This window comes from Macrobrachium nipponense, chromosome 32, assembly GCF_015104395.2.
Source record: "Macrobrachium nipponense isolate FS-2020 chromosome 32, ASM1510439v2, whole genome shotgun sequence".
NCBI lineage: Eukaryota > Metazoa > Arthropoda > Malacostraca > Decapoda > Palaemonidae > Macrobrachium > Macrobrachium nipponense.
In genome coordinates this window covers 16,912,583-16,938,179 of record NC_061094.1, presented here as the reverse complement: position 1 = coordinate 16,938,179, position 25,597 = coordinate 16,912,583, and the positions used below count along the sequence as shown (strand labels likewise).

The following is a 25,597-nucleotide window of genomic DNA, read 5'->3' as shown; positions in this document are numbered from 1 at the left end:
GTGTGTGTGTGTGTGTGTGTGTTCGAATCCTGCTACTTCATTAATTCTTGCATAAGGATCAAAGGCTTATTAGTGATGAGCGTATCCAAAAAGTCGAAGAATTCGACTACTTACGACAGCATTATGGCTATTAGATTGCATACGTATCATGGTCTGGTAATATATATATATATCTATATATATATATATATATATATATATATATATATATATATATATATATAAGACCAAGGAGACGCCTTATGACGCACAAAAGTATATATACATTTATATATACACTATATTAATAATAAAGTACGTAAGATAGAAATGAACCAAAAACTATGAGGCTGGGGACCTCCGCCCTATTTGCACATCTACAAGGGGACTCGTGAACTGCACCATAAAGGTAGGATATATTATATGCTAAGGTAAATACAACAGCACAAACAAGCACCTTAATGCTGAAAATTGTGAGAGCAATTGGGGTAATCACCGCCACAACAGATGGTAACTCGTTATTCCTAAATCTCGCTGTTATGACAAACGATAACTCACAACCTGCGGTATCTTTTAATGGAAAATTAAAAAAGAGCAGAATAGAAAAGAGGACATAGACCTATGGCCAAGAGCTGAGATCTTTGAGGTCATTAAGCCCTGAAAGGGAAATTGACCATAAGAAGATTTGAAAGGTGTAACAGGAGGAAAACATCAATTGTTCAGAGGGTGTAAAGTCATATGGAAGTAAGAAATATGAACGGAGATACAGTAAAACAGAATGAAAGGTTGCGGCTAGGGCCGGAGGGACGCTGCCAAAGACCCTTAAGTTATATCTACAGTGCACCACGTGAGATGGCACTAACAGGCACTAACACCCAGCGGAGAGAAAATTCAAAAGAATTATGTGAAGCATGAAAATTAAAAGTATTCATGAGTACCGAGCCAAACTGCCAACAAAGTTATAGACCTCAGGAATTTCTACCAAGAAATACTGAAGATATGACATTAATGGCTTTAAAAAAAATTGATGTCCTATCCAGGATTATCCCGCTTACTGTTAACAATGGTTTTACCTAATATTCTGGCGAAAAAGGCCGGAATTCTGCTATTACGTACAATTGATCGTCATGTCTAAATAAGGAAAAAGCGGGTCGGAATCATGCATTCTGTTTTATTTCTTCCTTGCGGTGCACTGCATTTCAACATCACGTAATCCGGCGATTTATAAACATACATACATACATACATACATACATACATACATACATACACACTCACTACACACACACACACACACACACCCACATAAATATATATATATATATATATATATATATATATATATATATATATATATATATATATATAATGTATGTGTATGTATAATCAAACTGCCAATAATCACAGAGCATTACATGGATTGAAGTCTTTGTTCCTTGTGTTTAGAATAAATAAAACTTTGTAAATTACTAAGTTTTTAGCGTATCTTAAGGCACGTGTATTGAAGCTGGATATCTCAAGGCAACCCTGCCCTTATTCGCGGAAGGAAGATTAGTTCTTGGTCATTTAGTTAGTCTTTCGAATGAGAGATGCATAACTGACAATAAAGTAACACTCTCACGGACTTGCAAAACATATTGTTCTTTGGCTTTCCTTAACATCATTTCCATTCTTTTTTTGCAGATATTTTCCATCATCGCGCTACGAAACGTTCTTCTCAAGATACTTTCTGATCTTTCTATTTTCCGAAAAACAGGATAAGAAAGTAAAATGTCCGGCAGAAGCACTCATTTCCTTGTCATATCTGCAGGTTCTCTGCTACATGATAAATAATGTGCTGCAGCCACTGACGAAAGATAACGCTTTCAAGTCCTGTCGGAGTTTTCCTTCTCTAATCATTTGTTGTCTCTCTCTGATTGTGGCTGTCTGTATCTCTTTGAGATGCTAAGCAGGAAGTTTGGTCAAACGAATGAATGACAGAGGGTGTAAAGGAGCCAGATTATGGATGAGACGTAAGCTTGATTGAGAATGCTCTTTTTGTTCTGAATATTGCATGAGCTGCCTCATGTGTTTCATTTTGTTTTTTTAGTTAACGGGTAAGTCAGTCAGTACCCACGATGCCTAGATCATTTGAACGCAAGTTAATGAGCTGGGTTACGAGAGGGTTACAATTTTATCTTTGTTATCACGGAAGATTTCGATTTGATCACAGAACAAAGATTTGTTCTTTTTTATGTATAAATGTATTGCAAACTTATCCGTTCAAAGTTATTTCGAAGAAAAATTAACTTCTAAATTTAAGTTGACTATTTACTTGGTCATGCATTTTTCGTCAGTTTTTTATTAATTACCCCCCATACCCCCACCCCGCCCCGTCCCTTCTCGCATTAATACTAATGAAGTAAAAAGAGGATTTGAGGATATGCTGTTTCTAATTACGGGCAAAGAAATTTACTTGGTGATGGCCGAGTCCTAATGGATTCCGACAATACGTAATGGTATTTCATTAGGTGATTGTCAAGGCAATATTGTAGGGGCTGGAACTTATGGGTACCCTCGAGGGACGAGGGGCATCTCCCTACCCCTTGGGGCCCGTTAGGGCGGTTCACAAAACTGCTTACGGTTCTTGGCATACTGTTTATGCGCTTTCTTGCACTCTGTGAATATGACTATTGACAAGGTTTGCTTTCACAAAAGATAGTCTTCTTTACAGAATAGTACGTTTACCATGTATTTATCATCAGAAATAAACCTGTTAGAATCAAGTTATTCACGGAGCTGCGATAGTAGTGAAAAACTTGTAGCTTTGTATTGAAATCCGAGAGTCCTCTTCCGTAGATTGTTTGTCTTTGGGTAACGTTAGTGCCACTCTTAGGCGACATTCGTAAAATGATCGGCTGTCAAGGAATTCTCCTAAAATCGATAGATGGAACGCAGTAAGATTGTATTTTGTAGAGTGGTGGCCAGCCTTTCGAAATAGGGCTGTTATTTCAGAAATACGGACACTTTTGTCAACGATAATACGACTCCAATCCGTCGGAGGCAAAATAACAGCCGTTTGGTTCCTAGGACCCAAATATGTTGCTGATATGGAATTACAAACAACGATTACAATAAAACAATTTAGACCTAATTATTAATTGCATTTCTGGTATAAACTTTTCAATCATGGGGCAGAGTGATCCATAATGACGTTAAGTATGGCTCAGCAGTCAAATTTCGTTTACTATCTCAGCAGCTCTACTAACCGCATTCCATCCAAGAGTCAGCTGTCTCTGTAAGTGTATTTCTATTGAAGCAATTATATAAGTGCGTTCTTGAAAAAATGTGATTTTCTTACTTAATAAGTTAACTGAAATGAAGACGGATTTCATCATCATTCTCTCGTACTCTACTGCTTTCTCGGGCATCATTGTAAAATATTTCCTTTCACGCAAGAATACTTGGGCCTATTGTAAATCCCCATGCATTACTTTCTGACTGAGAGTGATATCCCTAGCAATGATGGTCACGGGAACATAATCACGAGAACTGATTTAAACTACTTCCCCGATAGAGAGGCAAGTCATTTTTTAAATCAAGTAAATAAAAAATTCATCGCACACAGACGCATTAAGTACATGTAATACACACGCAGACATGTTTTATACTGCAGTAACTACGTCTGCTATACTACAAATCTGTTGAAGGCGAAGTTACCCTTTAACCATTTACTAAAGTACAATATATGTTCGGTAAACTACAATACTCATCGTTTTTAGCATTTGAGGTAGAGCTGGAAATATAAACAGAATAGATGAAAGAAACAAACGACCGGTACTAAGTTGGAATGGATAGGATTATTATGATCCCTTTTACCTCCTGCGTCGAAAGTCCAAATTTCAGTGCAAGGGGACGACCCAACCAAGCTGCGTGGCGAACTATTTAGTAGATCTTGGCTATATATAACAATATCGCCGTAATTGGCAAATTCCCGTATTTTCATATGGAAAATCAGAAAAATTAGGATAAAAGGGGGTTCGAAAAACAGTGCTTTTGTTTGAATAAGGTCAAAAAAGACTTCCTAGGGCTTAGAGAAAGCCCGTTGTAGTGGAGTAACCTTGAAAGGAAGGCAGAAAAAATTTATCGTACCAAACACTTGTGTAAATCTACGTTTTAAACAGCGCAAGTAAATCTGGCGCGCTATATATATATATATATATATATATATATATATATATATATATATATATATATATATATATATATATATATATATATATATATATACCATATATATATATATATATATGTGTGTGTGTGTTATAGGCAAATGCCAAAACCAGGCATTCGCAAAACTGTCTGAAATTTCAGGTTGAAATTTCAGGCAAATAGTTAAATGCATTCAGGCACATTTGATCGCCCCAGGGTCTAGTACTACTTTATAAACACTGCGAAACATTGTATTTCGCCGTGTTTAGCACAGCCCTGGGGGATCAAATGTTCCCGAGCAGTTTAGATCGTAGATATACGTAAGTGTTTGGTACGTATATATGTACGGTAAATTTGTCCTGCCTTCCTTTCAAGGTTACTCCACTACAACATGTTTCCTTCTAAGCCTTAAGAGGTCTTGCTGGCCTTATCCAAACAAAAGCACCACCTTCCGAAACTCCCTTTTATCCTAATTTTTTCTGATTTTTCATATAATATGAAATACCGGAATTCGCCAAATATGGCCAATTATAGTTCCGGACAACAACGCCATTACACCCATCAACAGAAAGCTAGATCATTTTAAATTGACAGGCAGTTCAAGAACACCATTAGCAATAAAATAGTTAAAAATATATATATATATATATATATATATATACATATATATATATATATATATATATATATATATATATATATATATATATATATATATATATATATACAATGAAGGCAGGGGAAGCACACCAAGGTCAAGGAACTCATATTTAATTAGTTGCAACGTTTCGAAGCCAATCAGCAGGCCTCATTTTCAAGCTAAAAAGTAACAATGTCTAATTAGTACAATAAAATTAAGCTGCAATATTAAAATACACAATGTAAGGTACAATAAAACAATCACATTAAAAATACAAATAAGGACCAACCGTTGAGTGTGAAGACAGAGGAAGGACTAACAAAAAATGTAAACAGTTCACGAGAGGTAAAGAGGTGTAGACGTGGCATGGGTGTGCAGTGAGGGGAGCAGTTTTTTAAACTAACAAGATTCATTATTGTTAAACCTTTTGATTGGAAGCTCTGTCAAACCTCAAAGTCCTTGTACTGAATAGAATACCTACATTTATCGGTATGATCCCTTATTAACCATGCTTCACCGAGGCTTTGCTTTGTCTTCTAGTGGCAATCATTTCACAATGAAGTCACGCTCTTGCAACCATATTTTAACAGCAACTGCTTTCCCACCCAGTTGTTCTTTAAGCAATGTCTCCAAATTTTTAAACAATATTTTGTTCCACGTCATCCTACTCCTCACGTTCCTAAATTACCGTTCTATGCCAGCCTTCCTTTTATTCACAATACAAGTTTTTATAAGGAACTTCACGCTTTAATATCTGGTCATCTCCCTGCCATGAAAATCAAAATTATACCCACAAACCCACTGAATATCGGTGGCTTTTTCAGCTTCAAGGGACCGTTTGGATCCATTGATAACCTCATGTGTTTATTTACAATTTACTTGTCCTCGATGTAAATCGAGGAACCTATATTGCATCGACACATTGGTTACTTAGGTCCGAATCGACAGTCATAGAGCTGTCAGCTATAGAACTGGCACTGAGCTATCGAATCCCGAATTTTCCAACATAAGGGATCATACCGATAAAGTAGGTATTCTATTTAGTACAAAGACTTTAAGGTTTTGGGCAGAGCTTCCAATCATAAGGTTTTAACATTAATGAATCTTTGTTTATTAAAAAACTGGTCCCCTCACTGAACACCATGCCACGTCTTCACCCCTTTACCTCTCGTGAACTGTTTACGTTTTTTTTGTTAGTCCTTCCTCTGTCTTCACTCTCAACGGTTGGTCCTTATTTGTATTTTTAATTGTGATTGTTTTATTGTACCTTGTACATGTAGTATTTTGATAATGTAGCTTAATTTTATTGTACTAATTAGATATTGTTACTTTTTAGCTTGAAAATGAGGCCTGCTGATTGGCTTTTGTTCGAAACGTTGCAACTTAATAAATATGAGTTCCTTGACCTGTGTGCTTCCCCTGCCTTCATTGTATAGTTGTGTTTAGATAAACCTCCGCCTATTGAATATATATATATATATATATATATATATATATCATATATATAATATATATATATATATATATATATATATATATACACACACACATTTATGTATGTCTGTATGCATTGCCACTGGGCTGTTGAGGGATTACAACGAAAAGTTGACAGAGAGCTTTGGCGTTGTCATGCCTTTCTAAGAACAGCAAGCTCTCGGTCAACTTTTTCTAATCCTTCCTGCAGATCAATGCAAACTTGAAACACAACACGTTCAAGCAACAGATCGTCACTATACAACTCTGCCAGAATTTCTTCCTTTGTTTCTTTACTTCGATGTAAGACTTTGGAGTAACATGAGTACATAAGGTGTGTGATGAAAGTGAAAAGTTAAGAGATCACTTTGGCTATTACAAATGCAAAGAGGCTGTGTGTTACAAAGGTCACCAGTGCATTTATTGTTTATATTTCAGATTGGAAAAGCAATAAATGCATGATCACTATGCAACGATATTTAGGATGGGTCAACTATAGCTCTAGTCAAATGCATATATTGCCAAGGAGACACTGATCATTCGTAGTCGAATGATCAATGTAACCTCACATTGGCATAATGGGTGCAGATTCAGATCCTGCCACGGGAGTGAGAGTTTCTTTATTTGTGTGTGGCTTTGCAGAGACCAAAATAATCAATAAGTGTGAATTATGTATATCTTTCATATCTGTACTAAGTATAAATAGGTAGAACTGCTGCAGTGGGCTACGTTCTGCTAGTTATTCAGTACTGTATTTATGTATTTTATAGAAGCAATCCGTTTTGCAAATTATCTCCGAATTGATAGATAAATAAACCAATAGTCTTTGTTCAAATGAATAGGACGGAGAACTGGTTAGAACACTCTTTAAAGCGGTTTATATGGACTACTAGTTATTATAAGCTATGAGAGTTGGTTCCATGTGGGCATCATGCAGGCTACATGTATTTCTTCATTACGTATCGGATACCAAACCGGGGGGAGGGAGTGGGGTATGGTTTCTGATATATGTAAATGAAACTCTGTTAAGTACTGAAGAAAAACATGTAGCCTGCATGATGCCCACAGGGAACCAACTCTCATAGCTTCTCATGAGCAACAGGCCATATGAACAATTGGAGAGCATGTTCTAGCCAGTTCTCTGTCATTTTCATTCAATTTAGAATATTGATTTATTTATCTATCAAATTCCGAGATATTATTGCCAAAGTTTGTTTCTATAAATACGTACAATACAGTATTAAATAACCTTGCAAACCGTAGCCCACTGCAATAGTTCTACCTACTTGTACTTAGTACAGATATGGAAGATACACAAGTCACACAATAATATTTAAGAGAGACCATAGACGTTCCTTTATATATTATGTAATTCCAAATTAAATATATATAAATATATATATATATATATATATATATTTATATATATAAATATATATATATCAAATGCTTAAAAAATACAGTAGATGCACTAGACTTCATTAAATAAGCGAATACCACAGGAAAATGATGGTCAGAAATCCAAGCGCTTTCGTCTTTACTTGACAATGTCTTAGTAAAGCGCTTGGATTTCTGACTATCATTTTCTGTGGTATCCGCTTATATATATATATATATATATATATATATATATATATATATTATATATATATATAATATATAATATATATATATATATCATTTCAGGACATTTTGATACAGGGAGTGAAAGGCCAGCAAAGGCACGAAGTGTGTAGGTTCCCTTGGTACAATACTTGGGTAGCCTACGTACTATGTGCGCAGACTGGAAATTATGTGTATAATAAGAATGCAATACGGTACCGTATTAAATAAATTGTCAATAAAAATATTCTACCTGAGAAAGAGAGAGAGAGAGAGAGAGAGAGAGAGAGATGTGGGTGGGGGGGGGGAGGGGGGAGGCACTAAGAGCAAGGACACACACGACAAAAAAGACTAATCACAGCATTTACAGCAGAACAATGCATTAAACAGAGGTCAATAAAAACCTAATACTGTACCAATACTAGAAAGGTGCAGAGGAATCGTGTGTAATCTCATCTTGAAGATTATGACAGTTTTGCATTAAATACAGTTCTTGTCATCCGAAATACCAAATTGCAAAGGATAATATGCAGTCAATTTTGTGTAAACCTTTATAAGGCAGACAACAGATGCCGAATGACTGACTCAGCGCACATAAAGCAGCATTTGATTGGCCACTTACTACGCAGGGAACAAAGAACCGCCGCTCACACGTTCAAAAAGGCACACAAGTGCTGGTTGTGTGCGGTCATGTCACCGTCATATGGATTATTCCATAAAGTACAAGTCGCTGTTTGTGTTTGTTTCCGTTCTTTAACATATTTACTGAAAATTGCTCCAGTAAATATTACTTTCATTTTTACCAAACCACAGATACATTTCATAAGTAAATGGGTGATTATGAGACATGACGATTTCTTCAAACAATTTCTTTGTAGCGACAGCGTATCAGAAAAAAAAAAAAAAAAAAAAAATAAAAAAAAAAAAAAAAAAATTCAAGCAGCTAAGAGAGCACTGTGGCTATTACAGTTGAATATGTATCTGGTAAAAAGGTGACCAGTAGATTCTACACACACACACACACACACACATTATATATGTATATATATTATATATATATATATATATATATATATATATATATATATATATATATATACATATATATATAATATAATATAATATATATATATATAATTTGGAATTACATAAATATGTAAGAAACGTCTATGGTCTCTTGCAGCACCTTTAACTGAAAGTGAAAAAGAGACAACTAAAAAGGTGGACAGGACGGAACTTCAACAAAAGGCATTTGATGGACCAAGGTCTGCTTTAGGAAATGCACTGCCCTACAAGTACAGATTTTGCGGTACACCTTAATTTTATGCATGATTTTAGTTTGAAGAATATCCTGCGTTGTAAGGGTTAATAAACCCACCAACGTGGAAAAAACAAAAATGAGGGTAGAAAGATATGTTGCAATTGTTATGTGTTGCTAGATATGAAATGTTGAGCCTACGGGAATCGTTCGCCAGTTATAAGTAGTAATAGCTACGCTTGCATCTTGGTTTCAGTATTTCAGGTGCCATTTCCAGTGACATTTTGCTTGTAAGACATTTTTTTTGTTATAAGAGTTAATAAGTAGTAGACTTCCTTATAATACTAAGATCTTCACAAGTTTAATTGTATAAAATCGTTTAGACCTATTACGGTAAAGCATCCCTCGCTATGAAAAACATAATTTGCCTATAATAGTTTAAAGTAATATAATAAACTTATCAATTTACTGGTAAATCTTGAGTAGTATCTTGTGCTTGATGGAACACAACAATAATATTTATATATATATATATATATATATATATATATATATATATATATATATATATATATATATATATATATAACATCATATTTACTGGCGTGTTCCATTAAGCACAAAATATTACTTTCATTTTACCAAATAGATGCATTTAATATGTAAATTCATAGGTATATATGAATTGCTTGTATATATATATATATATATATATATATATATATATATAATATATTATATATATATATATGTAATGAACTTGATCACGAAGTATATAAAACGTGATGCTATGTATAAATAAAGGTTTTTTTACCACGAAGGAAAAAAATGAAAAAGCGAGATAGCCGAGTTACTTTTGGTCCTATTACGGACCCTTTCCTGAGGCCTCAGTAAGGGTCCGAATAGGACCGAAAGTACTCGGCTATCTCGCTTTTTCATTTTTTTCCTTCGTGGCAAAAAAACCTTTATATATATATATATATATATATATATAATATATATATATATATATATATATATATATATATATACATCGAACTAGAAATGTCCTATAATATCTAATTCGCTCTACCTTGGAAATAACATATTTTCATATATGATAACCGGTGTGGTTTAAAGCTTCACTGTGCTGTCCTGGGTTTGTTGGTTTCGATGGTTCGTGCCTGTGAGCCGACAAATCTCTTATTGACTAAAAAAAAAAAAAAAAAAAAAAAAAAAAAAAAAAAAAAAAAAAACATCCCCTTCGTTAACATATATGAAAATATATTAATTCTGAGTTGGAGCGAATTAGATATTGAAGGACATATATATGTAGTTTGATGTATGTATATGAATCACGATAATGTGATATAACTCTATAATAGCTACGTGCGGACAAAACCAACTTATACCCGCTTGCGGTGGGGGTGTGATTTAAGGCTTCAGTGTGCGTCCTGGATTTGTGGTTTCGATGGTTCGCGCACGTGAGCCGACAAATCTCTTATGGACTAAAAAATTCCTCTTCGGTTAACATATATGAAAATATATTAATTTCCGTGGTAGAGCGAATTAGATATTAAAGGACATTTGTACTTCGATGTATGTATATGAATCACGATAATGTGATATGACTCATATATATATATATATATATATATATATATATATAGTATATATATTTATTTACTAGCGTGTTCCATTAAGCACAAAAATATTACTTTATAATATTATAGGCAAATTATGTTTTTCATAGTGAGGGATGCTGTACCGTAATAGGTCTAAACCATTTCATATAATTAATCTTGTGAAGATCTTTCTATTACAAGGAAGTCTACTACTTTTAATCTTATATCAGAAAATGTCTTACAAGCAAAATGTCACTGGAAATGCCACCTGAAATACAGAAGCCAAGATGTGATTGTAGCTATCATGGAACTGTAAACATGAAATGGACATGCACGTCGGTATTGACGCTGATTGTCACTGTGCGGCGCCATTGGAAAGAGTGGAGGTGATGCTGAATTAAGCTATTAAAGTATAGTCTGGCAGACGCTTTTTTCACTCTGTCGTCCTTAATTTTCCAGATTTTAATTTAATATATATAGGCTCATTGGAAAACTCTTGAAAATCCCTATTAAATGCATACAATCAAGCGTGTAGAAAATACGGCGCTGCAGTGTTTTAAGTAAAGATATCCAGATGTGCATTTTACCTGGTTCGCTTTTTTTACTCTACTGTTCCAAATTTTTTAATATAAGTTTTAATTAATTTATCATCGGTTAAAGGCTCTTGAAAAGCACTTTCCAATGAAGCCAATGAAGAACGTATATATATATGTCTCATACAATATAAATAATCATGCATGCCATGTGCTGAGACTGAGTGATTTTATGTCTTTGCCAAGTGATTGTGTAATAAATTCTACCACTAAAGCCTGTTGTACCCCTTATATCTGATATTATTCTAAGTATCAAAGTCTTTATACTCTACATACTTTGCACTACCAAGGTCTTATCACCTGGCTAATCCAGTGTGTCACCTAGGGATTAACCCTATCACCTTGACACAATGGACTTAAATTGTAATTATGTTGACTTATGTTTATTGCTTAGATATATCAGTCATTATTATAAAAAGAAACACACTTGGTTGATATAATACTCTATTTTTACAGAACATTTATTAATGTCAATCTTATTAATACTAATAATGTTAGATTTATTTTAAATGTATTATCATGTAAACAGAAATTACTAGATTAAATAATGTGTACCACTAAATTTACTTTAACATAATGCAACAAATGTCATAGATTACACTCCAATATGGCGAAGTGGGCATTGTGATACAGGCTGGCTTACCACTAAATTAAAGAATTTATAGACAATTTTATGCTAAATGTACAAAAGCTGAACTTGTAACACTGAATATTACTGCTCCTTGAAGAGAACAAGTTTATCGCGTTTGTGGAGAATGCTTCTACCCTGCAATGCCTGACTGTGGAGCTTGGCTACGTGATAATACTGGTAAATCAAAGTAAATGCCCACAATCAGGCGAATCACATCAAAGTAGTCACCTTAAGTCAAGATTTACTGTCAAGTGTAAAAATACAACTGCCATGACAGCATGGCCCATGGCTGATATTGTGTTGTTTGGCTATGTTTACCATTGCTGATACTGACTAAAAAGCATGTAAAAAATTAACTTACTTGTGAAAAGAGATACCATGTTGTTTAGAGAATCTGTTCTTGTAGTTTGTACAGTTAATGGCAAGGCATTGACTGGTTTTTTTTTTTTGGTGTCATTATGTTTCTGCTTCACTGGCGCCATAGCAAAGTTCTCACTCTCTCCACCCTTTGCAATGGCGGCATGCTGTACATGGTGATTTCGCGCATGTCCATTCCATGTTTATAGTTCCATGGTAGCTATTACAACTTATAACTGGAGAATGATTCCCGTAGGCTCAACATTTCATATCTGGTAACACATAACAATTGTAATTTATGTTCCTACCCTCATTTTTTTCACGTTGGTGGGTTCATTAACCCTTACAACCAGGATATTCTTCAAACTAAAATTATGTATGAAATTAAGGTATATCACAAAATCTAGTACTTGTAGGGCAAGTGCATTTCCTAAAGCCGACTTTGTTCCATCAAATTCCTTTTGTTGAAGTTCCTTCCAGTCCACCTTGTTTTGTTGTCTCTTTTTCACTGTCAGTTAAAGGTGCTGCAAAATTTCTAGTTGCCCACAGACTTTCCTTTAGTAGCCTGTCGAACCTAGGAGTGATCTCACTCACATTTAGGTCCTTGGTGGTGTTATGTCCTGCATTTTTGTCAGCTTTGCTTCATTCATGGATTGCTTCTTGGATTGCTGGATAAGATGTCTTGGCATTCCTCATCCAGAATTACCTGGGACTAAATGTCCTCCTAATTAATGATGGTCGCACTTTTGCATCTATCTTCTTCAGTGACAGTTGCTGCTGCTTCATTAACTTTCTCTCATTGTAGCAAATATGGGTGAACATCTGTCTTGGTATGAACTAAAAAACTATTACGCCCAAAGCGAGTTACTTCAGGACTCCCAACTTTGCCGATCTTCTGGCTTACCAACCTCTTCAAACTATTACACCCAAAGCGAGTTACTTCAGGACACCCAACATTGCTGATCTTCTGGCTTACCAACCTTTTCACTTTGAAGAGGTTGCCTCTCTCCTCATGTGTTGTAATAATTAACCACTTAGCTGGGTCTGGTGATCTGGAGGTTTTACTTATTTTACTAGGATCTTTAGTTTCATTTTGTGGTCTATAAATCTCAAGATACCTAGGGACTTCTTCAGCCTCTAAAAGTCCAACACTCAATGAATCTGATCTGAACTCTGTGTAGGCTCTGTAAGCTTCCGATTCGTTATTGAAAAATACCCAGAATTCAAAAATAACCATAACTTTTGCCAAGTCTATTCCGTAATTCTTTTACTTTACCAAATTTACAAAATTCATTAAATAGCGTTTCATAATTCCAGTCTAAAGGGACTGGTTTCACATACAAAATGTTTGTAACAAGGAGGTCCTTTGAAAAGGCTCCTAAGTCAACAATGGAGGAATGTTACCAGAATTGCCTTGTACTTATCCTTGCCTAAGTCGTCAACAGAGGTTTTGTTTTAATGTCTCCATAAGACGTAGAATTGATGATTCGTCCAGGTAGCCCCGCACCCACCATGGAGCCCACATTTAGAGGACAGTGTTATCCCATACAGGGCTGCTGTAGGGGTACCACCCAGATATACACCCCACCCTCAGTGCTTAAGGCGTCATGATGTCTGTTGAGATCAGACCCAGCACTAAGAACAGGGTTTGACATCTAAACTTTCCCCTCGGTTGACCACGTTAGGTACTCGAGTTCTACGGTGAGGTGGCATGACAAACATCCTCACCCTCCATCAAATCCAATGAACAAGTCCAAATCATGTCCAAAAACCAATCCAAAAGTCAATCAACATAAAATCCGACCTTATAGGGGGAGGAAGCAGAAGATGAAAAGTTTTAGTAAAAGGAAAAGGGCTGACTTATTTAGTTGGATCAACAGCTGGGGCACCAGCCCAGCGAGAAGTAGTTTCCCACCAGGCATCAGGGCCCAGCTGCTGAACCCTAGGCCCCTCATCCTCGGCAAGGCTTCAGCATCTGGGGGTTACTTAAGAACAGTCTTCGAAAAACTGTTCTGTAGGAGGCTGTATGTTTAAAGTAGACTTTCAGAATGCTGACTGGGAATAGCACCATTTCATCCCGTTTATTTCCTATGAAGTCCTTTAGTGAAGGAACAGAAAAACCTTGGGTCGTGTGTGGAGAGGTTCTCGATCTTCGCCGCAAACACTGGGAGGAAGTTAAGACCATCGATGTCCATCCATGGGTGTAGGTCATGTTGTATAAAATGACATGAAGTTTGCCCACTCTCTCCTTTGATGCCAGTTGTCAACAGGAAAATTGCAATTCAGGGTCAAGTCCTGGTCTGATGCCCTTCTGAGCAATTCATGGGGTACTTTCATCTGGGAACCCAAGACCTTGGTTACATCCATTTTTTTTTGGGGTTTCAATTCTCAAGGAGAGCAGCTATTTTTGAAGTCTATAACCATGTCCTACAACTCCCATGATGGTGACAGGTATATGCCTCTAATTATGAATACATAGGTGAGGGCAGACCTATAGCCTTTAATTGCTGACATGGAAATGTGCTCCACCTGAAAAGGAGGAATTTCACCACATCCTGTAAATCTGTTTTGAGGGAATGGAGTCCCTTCTCAATGCACAAGTGAAGGAAGACCTCCCATTTTCCATGGTACAGACTGAGGGAGGAGGGTACTGAGGGGACTGGCAATAACTGCAGCAACTTCTCCTGAAAAACCTTTCTTTCTAAGGAGTTGCTGGCTGGCCTCCACCGTGAAACTGGTGGAGGACCACTACCCAATGCAAACAGCCATTGTGCTCTTCCTTCAGGAGGGTGGCGGTTGAGGAAGCTGCCTTGGGATATCTGCCAGGTGAAGGAGGTCTGTGTACTGCTTGGGGCTACTTTGGAGCTACAAGTCTCACCTCAGACCTTGGACACAAGCAACCTGTTGATCAACCTTCTGAAGTTGGCTGAAAGGGGGAAGGTGTATATGTAAAGGTTGTCCCATGGCTACTGGAAAGTGTCTTGCAGGCTAGCTCTTTTGTTGGGTACCAGAGAATAATAAAAGGGCAATTTGTTGTTCCTGGCAGTCGCAAACAGATCCAATGCAGGGTCTGCCCTGATCTAACGACTATTCCATTCCCACTATCTGATCTACCTTGCTTAGTTGGTCTGCAATGATGTTCTTTTTCCAGGGAATATAACTGACTATCAGCATCAGTCTCTTGGTTTCTCACAATTCATGAATTTCTATGGCTAAGCCACTCAGGTCCTGGGACATTGTGCCTCCTTGCTTGTTTATGTATGAAAGCGCCGAGGTGTTGCCACTTCCAAGACATTGATGTGATATTGACATTGCTGCTCGTCCCACTTCCTTGAAATGCACATGCCATTCAGAGGGATACCCCAGCCCCTTTGGGACTGCCGGCTTAACTGTACTCCTTGCAGATGATTTTTAGGTTCCTCCACTGTTGCAGGTAATCCAGGTTCTTCCTTGTCATGTTTGCCAGCCTGTGTCAGACTGTGAGTGCATCGATCCTTCTCCTTCATTTTCCAATGCAGGGAATAGATATGGACCCTTTCTGCGAGTACCAACTTTTCTAAGGACACCAGATGGCCAATCAGGGCTTGCTATTTCTTCCTTGATTGGCGATGGTTGGACAGGAAGGAGTTAGATATTTTCAGGAATTTGGCTAACTTCTTTTGAAGGGTAGGGCCTTTGCTCTCACTGTGTCTATTATCATTCCCAGGTATCTGATCCTGTGTCGGAACTAGGTCTGACTTTGCAGGGTTGATCAAAATTCCCAGGTACCTGCACAGAAGCATGTCCTTGTCTCTCGCGGCTTGTTCTGCTGCGGGTGCTAGGATAAGCCAGTCATCCAGGTACCTCTATTGTTGGATGCCTCTCCTGTGGGACCATTCCGACACCAGTTGAAAAACCCAGGTGAATACTTGGGGGGATGTCAAGAGGCCAAAGTAGAATTGGTAAGTGACATTTTTGGAGACAAACTGCAGGAATTTCCTGAAGGAGGGGTGTATTGGGATGCGGAAATGTGTCTTGAAGGTCCAATGAGACCTTGAAGTCTCCCTCCCTGATTGCCACCAAGATCGACTGGGCTGTCTCCATTTAAAGGGAGTCTGCCCGCATGAAGCTGTGAAGCCTGTTTAGGGTCAACAATTTATGACTGGCATCCATCCACCTGAATGCTTTCTCCACCAGGAGAGGTGGCTGTAGAAATTCGGTAATTTGTTCCCCATTACTTCTACTTTTCCCCTTCTGTAGCATATCTCCCATCTCCCATTGCAGGGATCTCTCCCTGGATGAGTCGCTCCTGCATGAGGGGAACTCAAATGGTTCTGATATCAACAGTGGCTCTTGCTTGAAGGGGAGGATGTATCCCTTCTTGAGGGTCTGGACTGTCCACTTCTCTGCTCTGCACTGCTGACACTCTGGCCATCTGTTCCCAAGAAAACACCCCTCACCTTGGTCTGATGGGGGGGTGGAAGGGTCCAAAACCTCATCTAGTGCCTCCTCTCTTCCCATCCTGTTGCGCTTCCCAGGATGGAGGAGCTGGATGGACCTGTTGGCTAAATTTGGGGTTGGGGGGTGAGGGGCAGGGGAAACAACTGTCTCGAGGCAAGTGTGGGCCTACTCTGGACCACCATGCCAACCGACTACCCTCGTGGAATGTCTTCATGTACTCTCTTTTCAGTCATTGCATGGTTTAGTTACCTCCAAAAGGATGTGTGCAGAGGGGGCTATTCCTCAGGCAAAGCCAATATCACCTAAGATGTGCCTTTGAGCCAGTGATAAAAGGGCATCCCTCTTCTTGAGGCTGACATAAGCCCAAGTGTGGTCACATGCTTGGCTACGTAAGATATGTACAGAAGCTATGTACTCCTTCATGGAGTGCCATTTTTTGGGCAGTACAGCCTCTTTCTCTTTCATGTCTTTCATCCTTGCCCCTTGGCACCTGTCAAGCCAAGAGATGGCCCTCAATGCCCCTCCTAATATCACCTTCTGGTTCATCATCTCCCCACTGCTGAATCTGGAGCCAATTTAACATAGAATAACCAGTGGGACATTGCCTGAAAGCGGGCAGACTGCCAAATTCTCATTCCTCAGAAGGGAGCCAGCCTCTTCTGGAACATAGTATTTTGCTTGATGGGGAAAAGGTGAGGGAAGTAATTTCTTGGACTGGCAGAGGCTAGCGAGACTTCCTCCCCCACTACCAGGCTATCCAACTCCTTCATTATGCTTGCTTCCAGTGAGGCCCAAGGAAGTTGGTTAGTTTGTTTGGTCTCTGGGATGCTATCTGACATATATTCCATGAGGACGTTTGGGTAGTTTTCGGATGTCACAGTCTCTGGTTCTGGTAGATTCAACTCCTACAAATCTTTAGGCTGACATCTCAAAAACTACTCTCCTCATCTGGAAGATCCTCTGAGTATGTGGCATATACTGGAATAGATGGTCCTGGTAACCTGCTGTTGCACGGAGGCGAGAAGAGAGAGAAAAGGAGAGACAGCACACTAATGCTAGGGTGTCGGGAAAACACAAACACGTGTGATCATGTAGGCAATGAAAATGTTCCCCAATCTCGGGAGGATCTCACTAAATGACACAAAAAACGTTTCACCGCGTTATAAAGGCACTACGGGCCTAGGATGGGCTCACCCTTAGAAAAGAAAACAACACTAATCCCTGCACCCAAGAGACAAAGACCCATGCACAATGCACAGAAACAGGGATATTAACTACATACTTGAAAATAGTAACAATGCGGAAAGCAGGGTCAGACAATTGCTAGGAACAGGGAGTACAATCACAAAGACTCGCAAGAACAACATGAACACAAAATGAGAGAGAAGACACAGAAACATGTGAATCCCAGTACGGCTGCAAAGACATTGGTTGAGACAGGTCACACCGGATCACACCACATGACCCAGATAGCATTAGGAATTTTTTCTTTCAGAGATGATTCAAGAACTGCTGAAGCTAGGTAAGTGTATATTTGTATAACAGTTTTGTATACGTGTCATAAGGTCATGATACATTAGATACATTACATGGTAAGAATTAGCTGTCTTAACAGGGAAACAATACTCCGAAAGAGAACCTACACCAGTCCTCTTATGGTCCTTCCATATAATAGTTTAAACAGAAAATTCAGTGATCAACTGCAGTACCTCTCGATATGCAAAAAGGATTGCTGGGAGATGACAGTCCCAATCATTTGGTCTCATGTCACATTCTTCAGCACAGATTTCGGCATGCAATTGGTCCTTTTAAACAATCCATTTCATCTTTGATTATATGAAGACATAAATGGCTCACCTCCTTCATCATCTCAGAATTAAACTGGTACTCAGTTCCTGGCATTTCCTGAATCCTACCTATCTGAAAACTTCACGTAGCACCTCTGTTTACCTGCTTGGTTTCTATTTTACGGCTATAGCTATTCTTTTTGAAGTACTCTTCCATCATCATCTTCCAATATATGGATCTTGCTGGTACAGCCCCTTGGTACAGTCTTCTGGTAAATGTTCCAGATCCATCAAATCAGACGACTTCTGCATCTTGATCAATGAAAACTGCTTGGTATCAAGTGAACAGTTTTTTATCACCAGTATTGTCCACACCAGGATTTGCTACATTGTTCCAGCCACCTTGTCCTAGAGAGAACATGGCATAATATGTTATAAATACACTTAACTTAGTTCCACTTCAGCCTTGTCCTGCATTCTTATCTGTATCAGTTGGCTCTTACCCACTGCTTGGCTAAACTGTGCATTTTTTCTCACCCTGATGAATCAATTTTTAACCTCATAGGAGGAGACGAAATGCTATTTATTGAGTTCTACTCATTAAGACGTCGATTTACACATATATGACTTACTATTTTATCCAAATGCCAGTTTTGGAAAGAAACAGCAACACACTGCAAATTCCAACTCCTTAACACGACCCATCAATTTCATTACTGTTTTATTTTCTACTGGCAATTTCAATATTTTCTATTTTTTCTTCCATCTCAGACATTTATTTTCATTACAAAGTCTCTTACCAGGAAACTAATATTTACTGTTACTGTCAATATCAACATGAGTAAACGCAGTTATTGACATCACACTGCTGTGATGAAAGAGACAGAAAGAGCTGGCTCCAATTGAAATTTCTTGGTGTTTCTATCTTCCAGGAGTTGGTCTCGGACAACGAGGGGCGGCTGAGCGACCAACCAGCAACACTGCGGACTTAGGAAAAGTAGCTGTGGGAGTTACCTTGCGATGGTCACACTCTCCCTTCACGACAGGTAATGAATGCATTGTAGTTGTTCTTGTAACTTAGTGTCCACAAAAAATGTCATCGTTATCTGGTGCCATTTTATTCGAGTGGGTTGTGTCCTTTACTGTTTTTTAGATCAATTTTCTAGCATTCAAGTGATAAGAACTACATATTTGTAGAAAGCTGTTACATTCACATAATTTCTTTCGTAATGATATCCTGAAAAAATTCCACCAAAATTATCAAAGAGTAAGTACCTATAGTTTTACTTTGTATTTTATGAACCAAAATTTACTAGAGATATTGGAATTCAAATATAAAAATTTAGGCCAAAGCAAGCACTCTGACCTATGGGATCATTCAGGAGACGAAATAATGTTGAAACAATTGTTAGAAAAGAAAAGGGTGAACAATAACATGGAAGAAGAGAAGAATATAAAAGGAGGCATACTAACATGAACGAAAGGGGTTGCAGGTAGTTATCAAAAGGACGCTGCAAAGAACCTAACTAATGCTTACAGTGCACCGTGTGAGGTGCTCTGACAGCATACGCCCTTAGTGGTGTAGTATCCAATTGTTTGTCTGGTTGGGCAGTTTGCTTGGAAGAAATTTAAATTGTCAATTTGATTTTTCTGTATGTACACTAAAACCTCTTAATAACATTCTAATAAATTCGTTTGTTACTAAAATATATGCTACAATGTATATAGGAATATATCTATATATATATATATATATATATATATATATATATATACATAGATATATATATATATATATATATATATATATATATATATATATCTATATATTATATATATATAATATATATATATATATATATATATATATATATATATATATTGTATAATATATATAATATATTATTATATATATATATATATAGATATATTATATATATATATATATATATATATATATATATATTATATATACCGTATATATATATATATATATATATATATATATATATATATATAATATATATATATATATATATAATATATATATATATATATATATATATATTTATATATCAGTTGGTGCAAGGTGAAGGCAATCCTTTATTCTCATTATATGTATTTTTATTGTTGTCGCGACGTTTCAACACATGAAAGTCCCATTTTCAAGGTAAAGAAAATTAAAACAAAAGTTAAAATCCCAAACTCGTAATACAACTAAAAGTCTAAAAAGTTATACAAATATAAAAAACAAGTACAAAAGTAAGGAGGAGTCATTACCATAAGGTGCTGAAAGCACAGACCGAGTGACAATTCGGGCGGGGTCAGCTTCGACTTGAACTCAAGAGAGATAGAGGTTGTTGAGAGGAAGACTGGGTGTTTAACTGCGGAACGAGTTGTTTATTTGAAGAGTGATTCTAAAATAGTTAAATGCTGTTCGTTAGGGGATTGGCCTATAATTTTAACATCCTTGTAATTCATGGTCATGTTTACATTTCTTTGTATGTTCGCGTATACGTGATAACTCAGAATTAGTTTAATTTGACACCTGTTCTATGACTAACGCCTAGATGAGATCTAATCTCAGTTTCAGTAACCTCCGTGTGGATCCGACGTACTTCCCTAGATTACATCTAGGGCAATAAATAGATATACGACTCCTGAGGTCATCAATGGATCGAGTTTCTCCTTGTGTTTAAACAAAGATCTACTATTCATTGGGTTTCAAGGTATTAATCTTAATTCCATTGCGGGAAAAAAAATGTTCTATTAACAATTTCAATTCTTCACAGTAGAAATTTTGTTATGAATAAATGGGACACTTGCGTATAATCGTAATTTTGGCACTGCTGGTTTTTTAATTTTAGGATGGAAGATACTGTTCAAGAATTTGTACAGGTGTTTGTTTGGTTATTAAAAAAGTTTCGATGGAAAGCAATTGTCAGTGAAATATTGGTGGATATAAGTTATTTCATTGTGAAAATGATTCCAGTTAGACGTTATGTTAAAAGCCCTGTGAAAGAGGGTAGATATGAGTTTAGTTTAAAATTATAAAATTCGGAGGAAAGTCGGCACTCCTCAATTTAGCCCAAGTATTCACCTCCACCGCACAATCAGCAATCAAATGCCCCGTGCTACCACATTTTTTTACAAGTACGAGGCTGCCCACTATATAGGACATTTTATATGTCTGACCCCTTATTGAAATATTGGAAGGGATATGTTTTTCTAGTTCCATGAAAATCGTTCTGTCCCGCTCAGAGCAAAACTGTAATGACCAAATCCAAGCGTATTCTCACGAACATTTTTCACTTTTCCATAGATGGAGAAAACATTTTCAAGTACTGAAGACTGCATTTCGAAAGTACATTCCTAATCTTAACGTAAGTGATTGCCTTGGACACATTGTTTATCTTCACTTCACTGCTATTGTACTTAATTAGCTTCTCATCAGACCTCTCCATCAGGGAATCAAAAAAGGATTGGGACTTTACTTTAAACAGACACTGATTTTCCAGTGACACAATGTGAACTGTACATCTCATTTAAGAACGATATGCAGAAAGTGTTTATCCTTCTTGTTAACGTCGTCATCATATCAACCATATGGGATCTCGAATGCCCTGTTGAGCACTCGATCACAAGTAACTTGATAACTTCCGAACTAGGGTTTACAGCTGAAAACCAATCAAGAGTATGGACGGAGCAGTATTCAAGAGAACCTTCCCTCCCGACAGCTCAAAGCGAACTCCTCCCCATGGGCCTCATTGGTATACTTTCTTTATGGATTTTAGGTAACCCATACATCACCCCATATGAGGAACCTGTGCTATATAATGAAGTATAAGCATTTTCACCAATGATTTTAGAGTCTTTAAGCTATTTCAAGAAACTGTTGATTCGGTCTTGTATCTTAAAGATAGCAGAGTATTGAGGTTCTCCTGTCTTTTTGAATTTAGATTAAGATATTTTCCATCTTTTGTATGTATTTGTTATTTATTAGTTATTTACAGTACCTTTTCCCTTGTCAGGTTTTGTTATTGTTAGGTCATTTCGTTTCCCAAGTTCTTTAAGAATATTCAGGTCGTTCTTAGAAAAGAATGGAGTCCAACGAGCAGTTAAATTGTTAAAAGTTTTCTGAGCTATACCTTGTAGTTGTGATCGAATTTTAGGTACATCTACATCGAGGCGGAGGTTAATAAGTCTAGCAAATAATGATTCCAGAGATCCAAAGAATTGGTTATATGAAGGTTTAAAGCAAGGTAGACAAAAATCAAACCCTAAAGAAAACAGAAACTCTTCTCTCTTAGATAATTTGTAATTTGACATATTAAACACAGTTTTCTTATTGTTCGAAAAAGGAGGAATAAATACACCCAGCTTCCTCAGTTTTCTCTCGTGAGTACATCGGACCATTAATAATAATCAGCACATTTATAAAGGTAATTAAATAAACAGATATTTGAAAACAACGCGATCAATAATGGATAAATTATCTGTAACGTTTACAAACTAAACTGTTTGACAAGTCCGTTATTTTGACAATATATCTATTCTTATGGTTATTCTCCATATCCAACCATTCCGTGGTAGCATCATGGTAAAAAGGAGTCTGGTATATAGAGGACTTGTATACTTTGAATTTGACGAAATTCGGGACTACATTCAGGCGACATGAATGATGAAGTCCCCAATTTCGTCAAATGTACCGGTAGAAGATACCATTAATATTATTGTTAGCCGTATTTTTACTGACCCAGATGCCACTTTTAATCCTTTTAACCTTACGGATTTTAGAAAATTGCTCGAGCTCCACTGTTGCAGGACACAGCCTTTGTTTTTAAAAGTAGAGCCTACATTTAGGTTGATGGTGTTTATGGCGATGGGATCCCCTTTGGGGTCCCGGGTAATGGGGCCCACCTTTGAAAAAAATTTTTATGTGCTCCCTGGAGGAACACATACTATACAACTGCCCTTTTGGCCTACCATCTTATAAATCAAAGATAAAGATCAGGCTGACAAATTTCTTGGTTATGCCAATGAAATACATCCTAACATTAATTTCACAATTAATTATGAAAAGGAAAATAAGCTGCCATTTTTGGATTAACAGTTTTTAGATAATGATGATCATTTTAACACCACGGTTTTTAGAAAGGAAACTTTTACCGGCCTGGGATCGAATTTTTATAGCAACTGTTTTTATAATTTTAAACTAAACTCATATCTACCCTCTTTCACAGGGCTTTTAACATAACGTCTAACTGGAATCATTTTTACAATGAAATAACATATCTCCACCAATATTTCACTGACAATTGCTTTCCATCGAAACTTTTTTATAAACAAACACCAGTACAAATTCTTGAACAATATCTTTCATCCTAAAATTAAAATACCAATAGTGCCAAAATTACGATTATATGCAAGTGTCCCATTTATTCATAACAAAAATTTCTACTGTGAAATGAAATTGTTAATAGAAATTTTTTTTCATGCAATTGAATTAAGACTAATACTTGAAACCCAATGAATATTAGATCTTTGTTTAAACATAAGGAGAAACTCGATCCACTGATGACCTCAGGAGTGGTATATCTATTTAATTGCCCTAGATGTAATCTAGGGAAATACGTCGGCTCCACACGGAGGTTACTCAAAGTGAGATTAGGACTCATCGAGGCGTTAGTTATAGAACAGGTATCATATTAACTTAATCTTGAGTTTTCATGGTATAAGCGAACATACAACGAAATGTAAAACATGACATGAATTACAAAGATTTTTAAAATTATCGGCCAATCCCCTAACAAACAGCATTTAACTATTTTAGAATCACACTTCAATAAACAACTCGTTCCGCAGTTAAACACCCAGTCTTCCTCAACACCTCTGTATCTGTCGTGAGTTCAAGTCGAAGCTGACCCGGCCCAAATTGTCACTCGGTCTGTGCTTTCAGCACCTTATGGTAATGACTCCTCCTTACTTTTGTACTTGTTTTTTATATTTGTATAACTTTTTAAACTTTTAATTTGTATTTTCCGAGTTTATGATTTTAACTTTTATTTTATCTTTCTTTAGCTTGAACATGGGACTTTGTCTTGAAACGTCGCTACAACAATAAAAGTACATATAGGAATAAAGGATGGTCTTCACCTTGCGCCGACTGATATATATATATATATATATATATATATATATATATATATATATATATATATATATATATATATATATATATATACTACCTATTTTCAATACTTTCTCTATGTAATAGACTAATTTTTTTTAACTTTTTTTAATATGAAATTGTTTCTTATTGATAAATAAAACATTAAAAAGATTTTTCATAACTTGGAAAAGTTTAAAATTACCACACAGGATGGTAAAACTCCCACAAGTAAAACAATGCCACCATTGGGTGCAAGTGTGCTGTCAATACAGTCATTTCCTTTAAAAAACCTTTTGGATGGAATTTCCTCTACCCATCATCTGGCAAAAAACCTTCAAACTCCTCTATCTCATCCTCCGTGAAGAGTTCTTCTGCTGAAGGAAGGCTTTTTGAATCATTTGAGGTTTCGGGGACTGGCGGATCATGCGTGTCTTCACTCCCGTTAGGCCTAACAAACTTTGTTGGAGTGCCTGTCTCAGTTTCTTTGTCCGGCACGTTCACTATGTAATCGTTTTCATATAAATTTATTCTACCATAAAAAAAGAACGATGAAAATTCAAAATCTGATATGAAATTACAATTTCTCAAAAAAGAAATGATAAAAATTAAAAATTCAACATGAAATGACCTCTCTCTCTCTCTCTCTCAAACACACCTGCTTCTCTGTTAATCACTTTTACTAGTCATTTTTATCAAAACCTGTTTCAAAAATAGTAAAAAATAAATGATCAAATGCCAAAAGTTAGTCAAAACAAGTTAACCTAGAAAAACAAATTCTTACTTCATGTTCAGCAATGATGGATTTCAAGTTGTCGACTGCTGCCAAAATGGAAGTTGCTCTTTCCTTCGTCTTTAACTTAAGGGCAAGCT

At 36.6% G+C, this 25,597-nt stretch overlaps 1 protein-coding gene across 1 annotated transcript in view; it reads left to right on the top strand.

Annotated features, from left to right (window-relative positions):
* The window catches only part of LOC135207377 (uncharacterized), a 65,711-nt gene that overhangs the window by 6,787 nt on the left and 33,327 nt on the right, over positions 1–25,597 (top strand). The window contains exon 5 of the mRNA XM_064239107.1: positions 19,488–19,601. Within this exon, the coding sequence (XP_064095177.1) occupies positions 19,488–19,601 (114 nt within the window). The remainder of the gene's footprint in view (positions 1–19,487; positions 19,602–25,597) is intronic.